The 16,182-nt window shown below is 59.5% G+C and overlaps 2 protein-coding genes across 6 annotated transcripts in view; one reads left to right on the top strand and one right to left on the bottom strand.

Moving 5' to 3' along the window:
- Window positions 1-8,795, top strand: part of SMARCD3 (SWI/SNF related BAF chromatin remodeling complex subunit D3) — a 33,477-nt gene extending 24,682 nt beyond the window's left edge. For both annotated transcript variants that reach the window (XM_081243836.1, XM_081243835.1), the window contains 12 exons: window positions 2,332-2,543; window positions 4,268-4,310; window positions 5,152-5,274; window positions 5,381-5,503; window positions 5,766-5,861; window positions 6,023-6,124; window positions 6,372-6,533; window positions 7,413-7,510; window positions 7,681-7,816; window positions 8,111-8,233; window positions 8,352-8,453; window positions 8,604-8,795. In XM_081243836.1, the coding sequence (XP_081099962.1) occupies window positions 2,332-2,543; window positions 4,268-4,310; window positions 5,152-5,274; window positions 5,381-5,503; window positions 5,766-5,861; window positions 6,023-6,124; window positions 6,372-6,533; window positions 7,413-7,510; window positions 7,681-7,816; window positions 8,111-8,233; window positions 8,352-8,453; window positions 8,604-8,657 (1,374 nt within the window). In that variant the 3' untranslated portion in view covers window positions 8,658-8,795. The remainder of the gene's footprint in view (window positions 1-2,331; window positions 2,544-4,267; window positions 4,311-5,151; window positions 5,275-5,380; window positions 5,504-5,765; window positions 5,862-6,022; window positions 6,125-6,371; window positions 6,534-7,412; window positions 7,511-7,680; window positions 7,817-8,110; window positions 8,234-8,351; window positions 8,454-8,603) is intronic.
- Window positions 8,796-8,917: 122 nt separating this feature from the next.
- On the bottom strand, window positions 8,918-15,036 carry CHPF2 (chondroitin polymerizing factor 2). 4 transcript variants are annotated; one of them, XM_081243833.1, is made up of 5 exons: window positions 13,976-15,036; window positions 13,226-13,576; window positions 12,214-12,778; window positions 11,321-11,503; window positions 8,918-10,365 (listed from the first exon to the last, which is right to left on the bottom strand). In XM_081243833.1, exons 2-5 carry the CDS (start codon window positions 13,510-13,512, stop codon window positions 9,058-9,060), a joined length of 2,343 nt encoding a protein of 780 aa, XP_081099959.1. In that variant the 5' UTR covers window positions 13,513-13,576; window positions 13,976-15,036; the 3' UTR covers window positions 8,918-9,057. The 4 variants fall into 4 exon arrangements, with proteins under 4 accessions (XP_081099959.1, XP_081099958.1, XP_081099957.1 ...); XM_081243832.1 differs by having other exon boundaries at window positions 13,226-14,046; window positions 14,173-15,036; XM_081243831.1 differs by having other exon boundaries at window positions 13,226-14,523; window positions 14,947-15,031.
- Window positions 15,037-16,182: the final 1,146 nt, after the last annotated feature.

Genomic DNA, 16,182 nt, shown 5'->3' with positions numbered 1-16,182 from the left:
GGAAGACTCTGGGGCTTTGCTGACGGCCTCTGCCATCAAGGCCAGAGAGAGGCCCTCTCTAGGGACAGACCCCAAGTTAAGGGGTCTGAGGATCCCTCGGCAGACTCAGCCACCAGAAGCTGATGTCCCTAATGCCTCAAAGGTGTGAAGGAAGGGCTGGAGTCAGGGACGTGAGGCCTAGATACCAAAGGGGCCGGGCAGCACCGTCCTGCCACGGGCAAGCTTGGAAGGCCCACCGGGAGCCTGAGGGAGCCCAGGGGACCTGAGAGGATGGGAATAGGTTGGAAGGGCTGTGGAATAGGAGAGGCAGGGGCTCCAGGACTTGGGATGGGTGCTGGTGCTGGAGCCCGATATAGAGGAGACAGTCAGGTTTACAGTAGCCACGTTTGGTTGTGACCCCAAGGAAGGCACGTTCTCAGCAAAAGAGGCCAGAGTCCCTAGAATTTTGGCCCTTCGTGTGGGTCGCCGATCCCTGGTGGCTGGCACAGCCCTTTGGGGGCTCTGGAAGTCTCCCTCTCAGGGCCTCTTCAGCAGATCAGTGAGTGCCACTGGCCTTGTTAAGTGGGAGAGCATCTGATGGGGAAAGGGGCTTCCCCGGGGCAGCTGTCCTCCAGCCACCGGGCTCTCTGGGCTAACTTCCATGTCAGTCAGCCTAGTGACCAGTCCTAAGCTTGCTGCCTGGGGAGTCCCTTTTAAAAGGCCCATGTAGGAGGGAGAGGGACTATACACATGGATTTTTTATTTGGCCAACTTAGAGCTTCAGTTCTTGGGTGGCTGGGAGCCCCACTGCCCCACTCCCAGTGGCCCATCTGTGCTGGTGGGGAATGGCCGGCGTGGGCTCCATTCTGGGCTGCCACCCTGGAGGTGTGAGTGACAGGGTCAGGTGGGGCAGGGGAGGCAGACACATGGACAGGCAGGTTTCATCGCGGAGGCGATGGGCAGAGACAGCTGGCTGGCTGGGGGTTAGGGTGAGACATAGCGCGGGGCAGGAGGGACCGGAGGGGGGGTCGGCAGTTAGAAGGGATCCACCAAGCTCAGGGTTAGGGTTCTGCTCCTCCCCGGTCCTGGGAGCAGCTGCGCTCCTGGGGGTGAAGTGGGTGGTGCTCGGATGGTGTCAGGGCCACAGGTCTGCAACCGTCACCCCCTAAATCTCCTTCCTGCTCTCCAGTCCCCATCCCACCCACCCTCCACTTGACAGCCCCTCAGACCCTCCCCAGCCCCTCTTCTGGAATCTGGACACGTGAGGTTTTAAAAGTCTGTGGACCACTTCACTCGATACATTTGATGTCATCTACATCCCGGCTGAGCACCGGGGGAGCGGCAAAGGAGTACACCTGCCTCACCTCCCTCTCCGTGGCCCCCTGCGAACCCAGAGTTCTGACCTCACTGGGGCAGGGTGGAGAGTAGAGGCGGTCTGGAGGATGGGACCATCTCTGGTGATTCGGGTGGACGGGCAGGGAGAGATGGATATAAGAGGAAATGCTGCTGCTTTTGACCTACCCAAGCCCTCTGGACCTCCCATCTCCAGTTGAGCCTCCCCCCACCCCCCATCGGAGAATCCTGGTGAGGTCTGACCTCAGTCCCTCAGGTTTCCTCCAGCCTTCACCTTGAGAGCAAATTATGGGGATGGGCTACGTCAGCAAAGCCCCTGCCTGGGGAGGCTTGGAATCAGAGGAAGGGGGTGGGGATCAGGGCTGAGGGGTCAAAGGCAGGGGCCCAGAGAGATGAGTGGGTTGAAATGGGAAGGGTGAGTTCAAGGCAGGACAGCCCAGGAAATGGACTGGGAAGCAGGGACTGGGAAGAGGGGCACCAGAAGTCCGAGCAGGGAGCCCAGCCCCTAAACTAAACGAAGCAGCAGAGAGCAAAAAGCCCCTCAGGAAACGGCCGCTCAGCGCTGCCTTCGCCTGGAGGAGCTGCATGACCTTGGCTAGGTTGCTTTTCTCCTTGAGCCGCGGTTGCCTCATCTGTCAAGTGGGGAGAGAAGGACCTGCTCCGACTGTCTTGCAGAGGAGCATGTAGATGTGAACATCCTTTAAAAAGGTTGAAAGGCGCCATTAATATTCATTTTCGCGGCACCTTCCGCAAATCCGAGGCTGGCAGTACCCTGTGCGGTTGCCTGGCTTCAGTTAGCTTCCTGCAGCGAGACGCAAAGCCCCCCTCCGCCAAAGCCGCGCGGTTCCGGCGCCCCCGCCCACCCCTCGCTCGAGCCGTCGGCAGCAGGGTCACGGGCCGGGGGCTTGGGATGGGAGAGACGCAGCTCGCCGCGCCTGGAACAGGGGCCCTGGTCTGACCGGCGGACGCCTGTGTCTGCTTCACCCCCCGCCTCCCCAGCGCCCCGGGATGCCGTCTGGAGCCCGGATGCCCCACCAGGGGGCGCCCATGGGACCCCCGGGCTCCCCGTACATGGGCAGCCCCGCCGTGCGACCCGGCCTGGCCCCCGCGGGCATGGAGCCCGCCCGCAAGCGAGCAGCGCCCCCGCCCGGCCAGAGCCAGGCCCAGAGCCAGGGCCAGCCGGTGCCCACCGCCCCCGCGCGGAGCCGCAGGTAAGAGGGGCCCAGAGCAGAGGGGGCGGACGCAGGACCCTCAGGGACGGGGTGGGCGAGGAGCGGGATTGGAAGCGGGAGGAGAACGACCAGCAGGGAACAGGCGTCCTGGGTGGGATGCCCTCCCGGGAGGCGGGCTGAGGGGGCACTGGTCTGGTTCCTTTGTGTGCCCACCGTAGAGACAGGCTGTGGCCGTCGCGCCCTTCTCCTTGTCACCTGCTCTGTCCCTCTCTCCACCCCAGTCCCCAGGTTCTGGGTGATGCTTCAGTCTTTGGGGTGCAGGCGGGCTGGCACTGGGACTGAGGTCAGAGCTTTAGACTGTGTTTCTTAGTGTGGTGGTCCAGGGTGCCTTCCTCGGAACCCGCTGGCTTGGCTGTTTAAAAGCCCCACTCCAGATCTTCTTAATCCGAATCTCTGGCCAGGGGGGTGGAGCCTGGGGATTTGCCCCGTGGGTGGCCAGTCGCTGCCCCACTGTGCTCTCAGGTGATTCTTTATCAATCAAATGTTGAAGAGTTGCCATAATCTGTCCTCTGGATCAGGTCTGCCCCCAAACCATCAAGGGCCAGCCTATTTACTTGTCTGAGCCAGCTGGTGGCACCCCAAAAGCCCCTGCTGGTGCCTGGCAAGAGAGATACCCCTCTGGGTTTCACTATTTAGCCAAACACACATGTTTCCCTTTGCACACCAGATGGAGTCTTATAAAAGGTGCAATATGGATTTTACCGCATTATTAAATATTTTTTACATAGCAAGGAAAATTCACCATTTATAGGAATCCCATGATGAATTCTTTTGCAAAGTGAGTCATCCTTTTATACAGTAAAGAGTCCCTGATTTATCTTGTATAAATGGAGAGTTTCACATAGATAATTTTTTCAAAACAAATCAGACCTTTAATGAAAACTGCTTGCCTAGCCTTAGAACAGATTTTTGGACAGAGGGGGGGCAGTGGTTGAGAACACCACAAGGGGGCAGTATGCAGCCATCCTCTAGGCTGGGTTCTAATTTCTACTTGCCATGGATTTTCTGGGGTGCTTTTGGGAGTCAGAAGCAGCTAGTGGATCGAGTCCAAGTCCCAGCTGCTACCCCAGGTCCAGCCACAGCCACACCCCTCAGGAGAAGGTCCTATCCACTCTCTCTGGATACCTATGGGTGTGCCCCTGGACCCTGCTGTCAGGTGGCCCAAGAGCATGAGCACCCCCTGCCCATCAGTGTCCCCTTCCAAGCCCAGGGTGGCAGGGGTGCAAGTCCTCACCAGCTTCACACCATCACTTCCTGCTCCAGGGATGGGCCAGGGGTGTCAGCTCCCCTCCCTTTGAGCTCAGGCCACCTTGGACTGTGCACCCCTGCTTAGCAGAGAAAGAGAGTCCTCAGAATCCATCCCCCCTCTCCTCTGTCCTCCCCCTTTCCCAGCTTTCCTCAAAGGCTTCTGCAGCTCCCCTACCCCCAGCCCCTTCTAAGTCTCATTTCGATGGCCCTGAGGATGTGGTGGAGCAGAAAGGGGCTCCCAGGCTGGAGAAAGGACGGGGTCACCTCTGCTCCCCCCTGAGAGGACAGAGCGCCAGTGCCACACACCAGCATCCTAGCCCCTTGGGCAGGCAGACGAGCGGGCTGTGGGAACCCCAGCCAGGCGGGCTGAGATGTCGGGATAATTTAGCAGGTGGCCTCGTTACTCCCAGATCTGTCGCCATGGTAACCTGGTTTTTTCTTTAAAAAATGTACAGTGCCAAGAGGAGGAAGATGGCTGACAAAATCCTCCCTCAAAGGGTGAGTGCCTTTCACAGCAGCCCCCAGCCCACCCCCCACCCTTTGCTGCTCCGCCCTCCTTCCCCCCACCCCGCCACCCCGTGCCTCTTCCCCTCCCCCCTCAGGAGCTGTGCTTCAGCATCACAGTCACTTTCACTTTTTGTTCAAAAAGCTAATTAAGAAGTGAGGCTCCCCAGGCCAGAGGGAGGGGGTGGGGCGGAGGGAAGAAGCAGAGCCGTAGGGTTAGGATACTGGGTCTGGGGTGCAGTAGGTTGAGTTCCAGCGGTCTGAAGACATAAAGGCATGGGACAAAGAGGAGATGAGAGCTCGGGGATCACAGGCTGGCAGGGGCAGTGCAGGGCACAGAAGCTGGCCAGAAGGCCCAGGCTTCTAACAGGGCCCAGGCCGAGCTGGCTAAGGAGTAGCATGGTTGAGCAGCCATGAGCCAGGGGAGAGGCAGGCAGCGACATCACCTGTCCCAGGGACGCCAGGGTCCGTCCTCTCCACTTTGCAGACACCCAAGGGAAACGCAGAGGCCGTGTGACAAGGGAGAGGACAAGACGAGGAGGTGAAGCCCTAGCGCTTGCTGGGCTCCCTGGGTGCTCCGGCCGCCCCTAGTGATGAGATGCACTGCTTCTCCCTAGTGGGAGCAGCAGTTTTTATCCCCACATGTCAAGGCCTTTATTGCTGGCTTCGGAGTCCTGGGGAGAGCTCTCGCTCCTGCCCTCAGAGTTCCACGCCCTGAACCTCCTGGCCAGCTCCCCGCCACGCTCTTTGTGTCCTGGGACCACATGATGCACGCACATTCCACCTGCAAGGCTGGCTGAGCCCCTGGTTCCCGGCCTTGTTCCTCCTCTTCCAGATCCGGGAGCTGGTCCCAGAGTCCCAGGCTTACATGGACCTCCTGGCCTTTGAGAGGAAACTGGATCAAACCATCATGCGGAAGCGGGTGGACATCCAGGAGGCTCTGAAGAGGCCAATGAAGGTGCCTTGGCTCGGGGGCAGGAAGAGGGGGTTAAGTCCTATCCCCAGAATGGAGACGGGGGCTCGCCCCGGGGCTTGGCCCTGTACTACACTCTTTATTTCTACAGCAAAAGCGGAAGCTGCGTCTTTATATCTCCAACACTTTTAACCCTGCGAAGCCCGATGCTGAGGATTCTGACGGCAGCATTGCCTCCTGGGAGCTGCGGGTGGAGGGGAAGCTCCTGGATGACGTATGTCCTGGCCCAGGTCTCTCCAGGTGTCCTGGGGTGGGTATGGGGCCGAGCTGAGGACAGTACTAGACTAGCAGCACTCAGGACGAGGACGTCAGCCCTGGCCGGGGGCGGGGGTGGTCTAGAGAGACGTCTGGCCGGAGGCCTGCTTCTGACTGTGCCGCCCTGCCCGACCAGCGCCCCCCCCGCCCCGTCCCTGCTCCCAACTCATTCTGCCCCGACGGTCCCTGTTCTGCCCCCACGGTCCACTCCTCTCCCACAGCCCAGCAAGCAGAAGCGGAAGTTTTCTTCCTTCTTCAAGAGTTTGGTCATTGAGCTGGACAAAGACCTTTACGGCCCTGACAACCACCTAGTGGAGGTAAGACCCAGACCCCTTCTGCCCTTGAACCTGCCCCGCTTCCACAGCCCGCAGTCCCGTCAGCTGCACAGGTTTGGATGAGGGAGGCCCCGCCACCAGGGCTCTAGCCCCACCAGCTCGGTTGGGGCTGTGAGGTGAGCCGGCTCTTATCCCCTGGACAGTGGCACCGGACGCCCACCACGCAGGAGACGGACGGGTTCCAGGTGAAGAGGCCGGGGGACCTGAGTGTGCGCTGCACGCTGCTCCTCATGCTGGACTACCAGGTGTGCCCCACCCCCCAGACACCACACGAGGCCCTCAGCCCCCCATGCCCTTTCTCCTAGACGGGGCGGGCCTCGGCCTCAAAGGTGCGCATCCTGAGAGATCCCGTTCTCCCTACCCCGCCCTCTCCAGAGCATGTTTCCAAGGAGCCCGGGCACCGCATCCCTGCCACCGAGGCCCAAGCCGCCGGGCCCTGAGCTCTTTCCACTCTCTCTCTTTTATCTAATTTCCATGGTCACCTTTTCCCAGCCTCCCCAGTTCAAACTGGATCCCCGCCTGGCCCGCCTGCTGGGGTTGCACACACAGAGCCGCTCAGCCATCGTCCAGGCCCTGTGGCAGTACGTGAAGACCAACAGGCTGCAGGACTCGCACGACAAGGAATACATCAACGGGGACAAGTATTTCCAGCAGGTACCCTCTCCCCCAAGCCCGGGGCCCCGGGGAGCAGGCAGAGTTACCGGTAGGGGAAGTGCTCCTACTAAGGTGACACCCCCCACTCCCTTCTCGACTCCGTCTGAAGCGGTCTCGGAGCCAGAGACCAGGGTTCCGGTCCAGGCTCTGCCATGGCACAGCTCTGTGCAGTGGCCCACGCATCTTAGCCACCCCAGGTGAGGAAGATCTGGAACCCCAGGAGGCCAACAGCTTTGGGGAACACATTCTTGTCACTTGGAATTAGGATACCCGAGTTCCAGTCCTGGGTCTAGACTCTGGGTAGATTACTTAGCTATTTTGAGCCTTGTTCCTTATCTTTACAACAGGGTGATAACAATACCTGTCCCGTCTAGCCCACCGGGCAGTTAGGAAAATCAAATTGCTGTGGAAGTGATTTGACAAGAGTTCTACCAAACTAGAGATTATTAATAATATTTTTTAATAAATACAACAGGTAGACCTGAGTAGTAAAAACAACAGTCGATATTTATTGAGCGCTTACCACGTGCCGAGCACTGTCCCAAGCACTTTATGTGTAACGGACTCATTTAATTCTAACAACCCCTTGAGATAGATTACCATTACCATCCCCTTTCCAGAGATGAAGAAACTGAGGCCGAGCTGTTAAGTAAGTTGCTCAGGGCTGCACAGTGGGCGGTGGAAGCAGGACTCCCACCCGGGCCGGCCGACCCAGGGCCCGTGCTCTCCCCCACGCGCTGCACACCCCTCCCTGGCAGCGTTCCTCTGCTCGCAGCCCACCTGGCCCCAGCCCCGTGAGCGCTGGCTTCTCGTGGCCTTTTCAGGATGGAAACTGTGCTCTTTCAAGCACAGAAGAGCGATCTCTCTCTCCCACTTCAGATTTTTGATTGTCCCCGGCTGAAGTTTTCTGAGATTCCCCAGCGCCTCACAGCTCTGCTATTGCCCCCCGACCCCATTGTCATCAACCACGTCATCAGGTGAGGCCCCCCGCTGCTCCTCAGAACAGGGACTCTCCCTGGTGGTCCTGCCCTCCCTGCCCCTCCCTCTGCCTCCCCTCCCACGCCGCCCCTCCCCTCTGCTTCGGGCCCCAGCACCCTTGGCCTCTGTGGGGGCGGCACGGACGCCAAGGGCTGGACTCCCCTGGCAGCGTGGACCCGTCGGACCAGAAGAAGACGGCGTGCTATGACATTGACGTGGAGGTCGAGGAGCCGCTGAAAGGGCAGATGAGCAGCTTCCTCCTGTCCACGGCCAACCAGCAGGAGATCAGCGCCCTGGACAGTAAGGTGGGGCCGGACCCGGAGCTGGAGGGGGACGGTAACCCAGAGGGACACGAGCACAGACAGAACAGACGAGGACGGGGGCCTATGGAGGGAGGAAGGGGAGGCGGCCCTTCCCTCGCTACCTGGAGCTCCGCCCGTCCCCCTTTCCCTGGGATGGCCTCGGCATCAGGGACCCGAGGGATTGCCCTTCAAAGGAACAGCAGCAAACCCCTTCCCCGCCCCCGTACCGCCCCCCCCCTTCCCTTCCTCTCACACATCAGCACGGCCAGGTGAAAGCCTCTGTCTTTCTACCTGTAGATCCACGAGACGATTGAGTCCATAAACCAGCTCAAGATCCAGAGGGACTTCATGCTAAGCTTCTCCAGAGACCCCAAAGGCTACATCCAAGACCTCCTCCGCTCCCAGAGCCGGGACCTCAAGGTGAAGGGGACTCGGGGAGCACTGGATGGAAGACAAGCACATCGGGAAGACAGTAAACGTTGTTCACAGGGGCTGGAGGGGGTCCGGGCTCAGGGCTGACCCCACTGCTCCCTCCCAGGTGATGACAGATGTGGCAGGCAACCCTGAGGAGGAGCGCCGGGCTGAGTTCTACCACCAGCCCTGGTCCCAGGAAGCCGTCAGCCGCTACTTCTATTGCAAGGTGTGAAGGGCCCCGCAGCCGCTCCACCCTCCCCCTCGCCGCCACTGCTGGGGAGCCTTCCCTGCTCCCAGCTGCTCCTCCAGGGCGGGCGGGGGCCTGTCACTCACCAGCAGCACGTAACCTGCTCCTGCTCTCGCTCTCGCTCTGCAGATCCAGCAGCGCCGGCAGGAGCTGGAGCAGTCCCTGGTTGTGCGCAACACCTAGGAGCCCTGCGCGCGAGCACCGCCGGGGCACCGAGCACCGCCGGGGCACCGAGCACCGCCGGGGCCTCAGGCCCTGCCCTGCGCCCTACGACGCCTCACGGGTGAGGCAGGGGCTGGATTAAAGGTGTTCACCTGATAACAGCCGTGTGGTCGTTGGTAACTGGTGGGGGAGGAGGAAGGGGAGGGCGTGGGTCCCTCTGGGAAACCCCCACCCCCTCCCTCCGAGTCTTCTTACTCCATTTTCCCTAGACCTAAAAACAGTTCGGCAGAAGACACTTTTAATGACATTTTCTTATTCAGAAATACAGCAACAAGCCCTCCATCTGTCCATCCACGTTGCCCGGGCTTGCCGGGGCTAAGGCCGAAGGGCCCTAAGTGGAGGCGCAGGGCCCCGGGCCGCGCTAGGTGCTATTGGCCTGCTCCTGCTCAAACAGAGCCATGGCGAGCTGCGCACGGCCCCCCAGCCCCTCCAGGTTGCTGAGGCGGCAGCGGTGGTAGAGGTCCTCGCTGAGCCGAGGGCTGCAGTCACGCACGGAGAACTTCTGCACCAGCCCTGGCTCCACGGCCCGGAAAAGGTGGAGCCCTGAGAACCGGAGGAAAACATCCATCACCTCCAGCCCCTCCAGGGCTTCCTCCTCTTCCTGGCCTGCCAGTTCACCGGCCAGCCGGGCTCGGGCCGCCAGGTAGTCGGCGTTGTAGAAGCAGCCCTCTGCGGAAGCCTGTCGGTCAAACCTGCCCCCAACAGGGGCCCCCCGGGCAGGCTCAGCACCAGGAGGGGACGGGGGGTCGGGGCCGGCCCCCGGGGGCCCTTGGGGAGATCTCTGTGGTGCCAGGGCGGGGCTGAACTCCTGGAAGTGGACCGGGAAGAAGGCCTGCCAGCCGGAGATGGCGTTCATGCGGCAGCGGTTGAGGACTTCGGGCCCGGGCCTGGTCCACACGGTGGTGAGGAAGAAGAGCGTGTCCACGGGGTGCTTCTTGGAGACCACGTCCAGGAGCCGCACCTGGGAAGGGGCCTCCGCGCGCACAGCGAGCCAGGCCAGCCTCGTCCCAGGGTACCGTCGTTCCAACTCAGCCGCTGCAGCCTTCACCCCAAGAAACGGGTCCGGGGCCCCTCGGCCCCCTTCCCGCGGCCCGTAGACCAGCAGCAGGGTGAGCAAGGCATGCTCGCGCGGCTCCAGGACACCGGCTGCAAAGGCCTCCAGGAACGCAGGGGCCGCGGCGGCTTCGGCCACCAGCAGCGGCAGCACGAGCTGCACGCGGGTGGCCTCGGTGACGTAGGGCATGGGGAGGATCTCCACCCGGCTCAGGGGCCGCAGCAGGCTGACCCTGTGGGCCAGGGCCCGCCGGTGCCCGCGCTGCGTCACGGCTTCCAGCAGCAGGTCCAGGGTGTACTCCATGCCCCGCGCTGGATCAAAGCGCCGGTAGCCGTTGAGCAGCCGCTGCTTCTGGAAGCGCAGGCGGGGCTGATAGCGCCGATTCAGCTGCTCCAAAGCAGTCTCCACGGCGTCGCCCACATCTGCCCTGCTAGCCCCTTGCAGTGGGCACTTGGGGGCCCCGTCTGCACAGGAGAAGGTGTGCTGCTCTGTGAAGTAGTCCCAGCCCAGCACCTCAAAACGAGAGTGCGGTGTAAAAGGGGCCGGGAGCCCAATGGGCCAGCTCAGGCCTGCCTCCCCCTCAGGGGTCAGCACGGTCAGGTTCCGGATCTGAGCCTGGGTGGGAGGGACGCCCAGTTAGTGCCCTGCTAGGTAGTCAGGACCCCACCCCACTCCGGCGTCCGGGGGCCTGAGGTCTGCCCTGACCCCAGTAGCACTCAGTGAGGCTCATTGCTTACTTCCCTGTACTTTACATTCTTTAATCGGGAAGGTGCAAAGGCATACGAATCATAGCCGCCTTTCTCAGCTGCTGTGAGGAGGAGGGGGTGGGAAATGTGCTTCCGTGGAGGTTAAAGCACCCTGAAGTCTAAAGCTGGGCAGTCTTTCTCTTCCATCCTCAAAGCACTCGCTCTCTCTTCATAGAGAGCCCTTTGTTTTCACCTGTACCCCACCTCAGACAACCCCCGCGGTCAAGCAGAGAGTGCCTCTACCTTCTGCCCTTGGACCTTCTAAGGGCGGTGCTGGAGGTTCAGGGACTTCTAGGTTTTTGCCTCCTTGCTGGAGAGGAATTAAAACTATTCTGTCAGGACTTCCCTGGTGGTTAAGACTCTGAGCTTCCACTGCAGGGGGCACGGGTTTGGTCCCTGCTCAGGGAACTAGGATCCTGCGAGCTGCGCAGGGGGGCCAAAAAATTCAAAAATTAAAAAAACACTATTCTTAGACTCCAATAAAGATGTTAAAAACAAGCAAACATTAATTCACTTAACTTATATAAAACTCAAAAAAAAAAACCAAACCCCCCCCAAAAAAACACAAACCACTGTTCTATCTAAGCACTCTACCAAGCCTGATCCTCAGAGCTCACCTGCAAACCCTTTCAAGTGCATCCAAGTCATGCCAGCTTTGATTATCTTCTGACTGACCTGGACCCCACAGAGCCCCTTCTCCCTGGAGTCATTTAAAATTGGGGTATGGTCAGCCTCCTCCTACCTCGCCCAGCCTCCCCTCCCACGCATCATGAGCCTGGATGCCTGAAGCTCCCTCTGACCCCCAACCCCGGTCCCAGGCTCACCTGCAGCTGTTCTATTTCACTGTACGCTCGTTCCAGCTCCAGGGCACTGAAGCGCTTGTGGAGCCGGTACATGAGGGTTCCCTCGGAGACAGGGTGCACCGCAAAAGCACTCAGGAAAGCCGAGCTCCCCTCCTTCTCGGGGTCCCTGTTTTTGGCCAGTTCAAACGAGCGATACTGCTGCCCCTAGAGGACCAATGAGACCAATCAATGCCACACAGGGAGGGCTGCCCGGCCCGACCACCCTCGACCACGCTCAGCATTCACACCTATTACTGCCACAACCGCAGAAGCAGGGAGGGCACAGGAGCCCATTCTGGTGTCCCCTCAACCTCAGCCTTACTCTCACCAACGGATTTTGGAAAAGAGAGTGCTAGCTAGGCAACTAAGGATGCCCTAGCCCCCGCCCCTGGCAAAGAACCCCACTGTTCCTCAGAAGAATGAAAGCCGGAAGCCAGCAAATACTCCCAATACTCTGGTCTGGGAGGAGGGGCCCCTCTGGCATCGTCCCCTCTTCCCCAACCAAAAGGGAGGTTCCTGGGCTACCTTACCCCTCCAGGAGAGTGGCCATCTCTAGGACACTCCCAGATCATTGGTGACTGTGCCAGTGTTGGGGACGGGGCGGAAGGCAAGGGGCCAGGTGGGAGGACTGGTAAGGGGCACCTTTCTGGCTTGCTCAGAGGGTCCCTGACAAGATGCCAGTTTTGACGGCCCTAGGGATCTAAGACTGTCAGAGGTGAGCAAGGGAGAGCTAGAGGGGTGATTGGGGCTGGAAAAGGCACAACGACAGCCCCGAGGTGCTGCTGGGAAAGTGCCAGCAGCACCCAGCCTCGAGGCCAATCACTCGGTCACTACTAACTTGTTGGGGACCGGGATTAACTTGAAAGGGCTGTCACCTGGTGCTGTGAGACACAGCCGATGCCCAGAGAGTCAATGAGGCAGCGGCCAAGCCACTCATCGGGACGGGCACTGAGGATGTCTCCTCGGCAGCCATCCAGATGCGGCCACAATCGAAGCAGGAGGCTCCGTGACAACAGGTAGCCAAAGCCCCCGTGGCAGTATCGGGCCTGCTCGCCTGCGCCAATGAACTCCTCCGTCCGGCCCAGGTACAGGTCTTGGTTGATACTGAGGTGGCCAGCCAGGGCTGCCAGGCGGGGGGCCTGCACATACGTGTCATCCTGCATGACGAAGAACCAGTCGTAGTCGGCCCCAAAGTGTGTGTGAAGATGACGCAGGGTCTCGGACATGAGCCAGGCTGGCCGTTCGTCCCCGTGGGATACCACCTGCATCCCTGCCGGAGTCCGGGCCCCTCGCTGCCCAGTGAAGTAGAGTAACCGAGGGAAGTGGTGAGCCACCGTGCGGTTCACAGCCACAGCCAGAGTGGACAGTGTGGCCCGGGAGGTCAGGACAGCCACCAGCAACCGCTCGCGAGAGCCCAGCTCTGTCTGGATGTACCGAGTCCTGTAGGGAGACCAGCATGCCAAGGGTCAACTCCCTAGTCTTTAGGAACTCAGTGTGTCCAGCACATACGTCCCCCTAGGAATTAGTGAGCTGGAGTTGAGAAAAGAGAAGAGACAGACCTCCTCATCCATATTAATGAGCTACTGGATAAGCATCCACTGAGTAGCCGACACTGGGACTGATTTGGGGAGAGGTCAACCAAGGCTGGATGAGATGGGTTAGATGCAATTCCTGCCCTGTTGAAGAACATCCAACCCCTAATTTAACACCAATGGGTGAGGCTTTCTCAGACCTGAGGAGGAGGAAGAAATTGGACCAAACCCTGATGGATAACAAGGTAAAGAATTACTTCAAGGAGCCTACAATGATTACCAGTGAAGGCAGAGGCAAGGACTTGGAGCAACCCTAAACTGGGGTCTGGGGACTATGCACACACATAACTCTCACCTGAGCACCTTCTTGTAGGGCTTGTTGGGATCCCTGTAGTAGGGGACAATCCGGGGTTTGAAGTCTTCATCACTTTGGTCAAGCTGAGTTCCTGAGTCTAGATTCTGTGGCCCTCCTGGTTCCCCCACAGCCACTACACAGGGATCTTCTCCCTCACCCTGGATCCAGGAAACCCGCAAGAGGCTCAGGCTGCACCCCAGAGACAGCCCTAGGATGAGGGGCAGTGCTGGTCGCAGCAGAGCCAACACTGAGCTCAGTCGCATGGCGGTGGGCCCTGCCATGTGCATGCCCCAGAGGGCACAGCCTCAAGGATCGATCAGTGGGTAAATGGGCACCTGGCCGGGAGTAGGTCTGCAGTTTTAACAAGGGAACCTGGGGTCAATGAGGTCAACAAGAGAACAAGGCACGTTTGCTTCCAGGCCCAGTATCCCCGGGAAATGTCTGCCTGGCCTTCTGTTGTCAAGGTGCTCGCTCTAACCCTCAATCCAAATAGTAAATATTCGAGTCAATTTCACCCACTAATGGTGAGACTTCCAGTAAAAACGAGAGGAAATAAAACTCAATCCTGTCAAACCTAACCCCCAAAGGACTACGTACATCTGTAGACTGGATCTAAGCCAAGAGATGGCAGCAACCGATAAAGATGGGCTCGGGGAAAAGCACATGCTCCATCAACACAACAGCCCCCGGCTAGAGGAACCTAACTCCACAGGCCTTTCCCAAAAAGCGCCTGGCGGGGGCACGTCTCACTCAGTTTACTGCAGGGGCTGCTGACTGGCTGCTGAAGGCCAGCACCGGGATGGGGTCAGGGCCTTTCCACTCTATTCCCGAGTGTTACGGAAACATCTGGCTAGGGTACCCACCCCTCCCAGTAGTCAGGAGTGGTCAGGAGCCAGTGGCACCGCGCACAGAAGTTCTGCCCACCTACTGAGGTGGACGGAGGATACGGTGACTCAGCGCGGAGAGCCTCTCAGAGGAGCACAATGGCTGATGGAGCCACTCTGCAGGGTGTTCTTCTCTGAATCCCCGCTGCTGAGAGGCCGGTGCTGCCCACCATCCTCTGAGAAGGGACGGGAGGCCAATGACAGTAACCCCGGCCGCGTAAGAGCGATTCGGTGTTTGGTTTTACCAGAGCCCCGGGTACCCAAACCGAACCAAACCGAACCGAGAAGAGGTGCAGCTAGCGACAACGCAGGGATCCTGTGAAGGCACACGGATGCTCGGCTGGCTTCCGGTGCGCCCGTTGTCAAGCCCGGCGCCCCTGTCTACCTCTCAGCAATCAAAGAGCAACTCTAGTCCTAGAAAGAAGGCCCAAAGCGAGTGTTAGCCGTTAGTCTCACAACAGAAGTAAAACTGGCTGCGTCACGGGGCTGTAGAGGAGGGGCAGGGAGACCCCGTTCGTTCTGGCGACGGGAATGGAGGTCGCGGCGGGGAGAGGAGGGCAAAGACTCCGTTCTCAGGACCGTCAGCGGGGGCAAAAGCCCTGCCTGCGCCAGTGGGCGAAGGACAACGAGGGACACCCTGAGGCCCCCAGGGGGAGTCCCCTGCAGCCGGGCCAGGGGCGGCGGCGGGCGGATAACGGGCGGCCGGGGTATGGCGGCCGCGGCCAGCCCGGTCCCGGGGAGTGGGGGTGAGGGCGTGGGGCTGGGACGTGCTCCTGTCCTGCGGAGAGGCGCCCCCGACGCCCCTTGCAGGGCTAGGGCGGGGAAGGGGGAACAGACCCCAGGGCCCGAGGCGCCGGCTCCGCCGCTGCAGCCGCTGCCACCTCACAGCCTGGCCCGTTCCTTCCTCTTCCGCTCGCTGTCAGTCCCCGTCTCTATGGTGACCGCATCCGGCCGCTCGTTCCGTCGCCGCCCTCTCTGTGGTCGTCCCGCCCCCTCTTTGCACCGCGTCCCCGCTGTGGGGTGACATGGTCGTCCCGCCACCCCCCCGCCCCCCAACAACAGGCGTACGTTCCGCAGACGCTAATCCGAGTGAACCCAGTACGGACCCAAAGGTGACGCAAGCTTCAACCTCAACTCCCTTCTGCCCTAGAAAAAATTACCCTCCCTCAGTGAGCGCGCTTCTGCCTCCTTGACGACTGCTCCCAGTGGGCTTCCCGAACCCCATCACCCACTCACTTATTTCAGAAATGTTTATTGTTTGCCTACTACGTTCCAGATCATCGTAAAGGAGTGGTAGACGAGGTGGGCATGGTCCCTGCCCTCAGGTAGCTGAAAGTTGCGGGAGACAGGCATTAAAGACACATTGATTAAAAAAAGTATAAATTTAGGTAGAAGTCACAAACTGTCATAAAAACCATTGCAGAAAAGTAGACTGCAGTGGAGAAACAGGACAGGAAGAATTAGACTGAGAATCTGGGAATCCTGAGATCCAAAGTTTCAGTAAATTACCCAGACAAAAAGTGAAGAGGAGTTTTCCAGGCAAAGAGCAGAACGCAGAAGGCCCTGAACAAGGAAGAGATTGGCCCAGAGAACTGGGAAGGCCAAAGCCGCTAAAGCCTGGTGAGTGAGGGGAAAACAGGTCAAGGGAGGCTGGAAGGCAGGCGGGGCCTTCAAACAAGTATGGTGGGTTCCCACCCAGGACGGCACATCCCTAGGGAGCAATTTGGAAGTGCAGTTTTGTTGTCAAATGGTTGAGGGGAGGAACAAGAATGCTAGATGTCTTATACATTGCAAGATCGTATCACACTAGAAAGAATTATCTGTCCTACATAGCTTTCTTTGTTTTTTGTTTTTTGTTTTTTTTTTTCCAGCTGCGCCATGGGGCATGCAGGGTCTTAGTTCCCCAACCAGGGATTCAACCTGCGCCCCCTGCAGTGGAAGCCCAGAGTCTTAACCTCTGGACCCTCCAGGGAAGTCCCTGTCCTACGTAGCTTTCAAATATGTCCTACTGAACAATCTTGTTCGTGAAAAAAAAAAAAAAAGGTTCCCATCATCTAATCCTTGAGCCTGTGT

Source organism: Mesoplodon bidens (genome assembly GCF_964165515.1).
Source record: "Mesoplodon bidens genome assembly, chromosome: 9".
Lineage (NCBI taxonomy): Eukaryota > Metazoa > Chordata > Mammalia > Artiodactyla > Ziphiidae > Mesoplodon > Mesoplodon bidens.
Note: the sequence above shows the minus strand (reverse complement) of the source record. Positions and strands in the feature narration are given on the sequence as shown.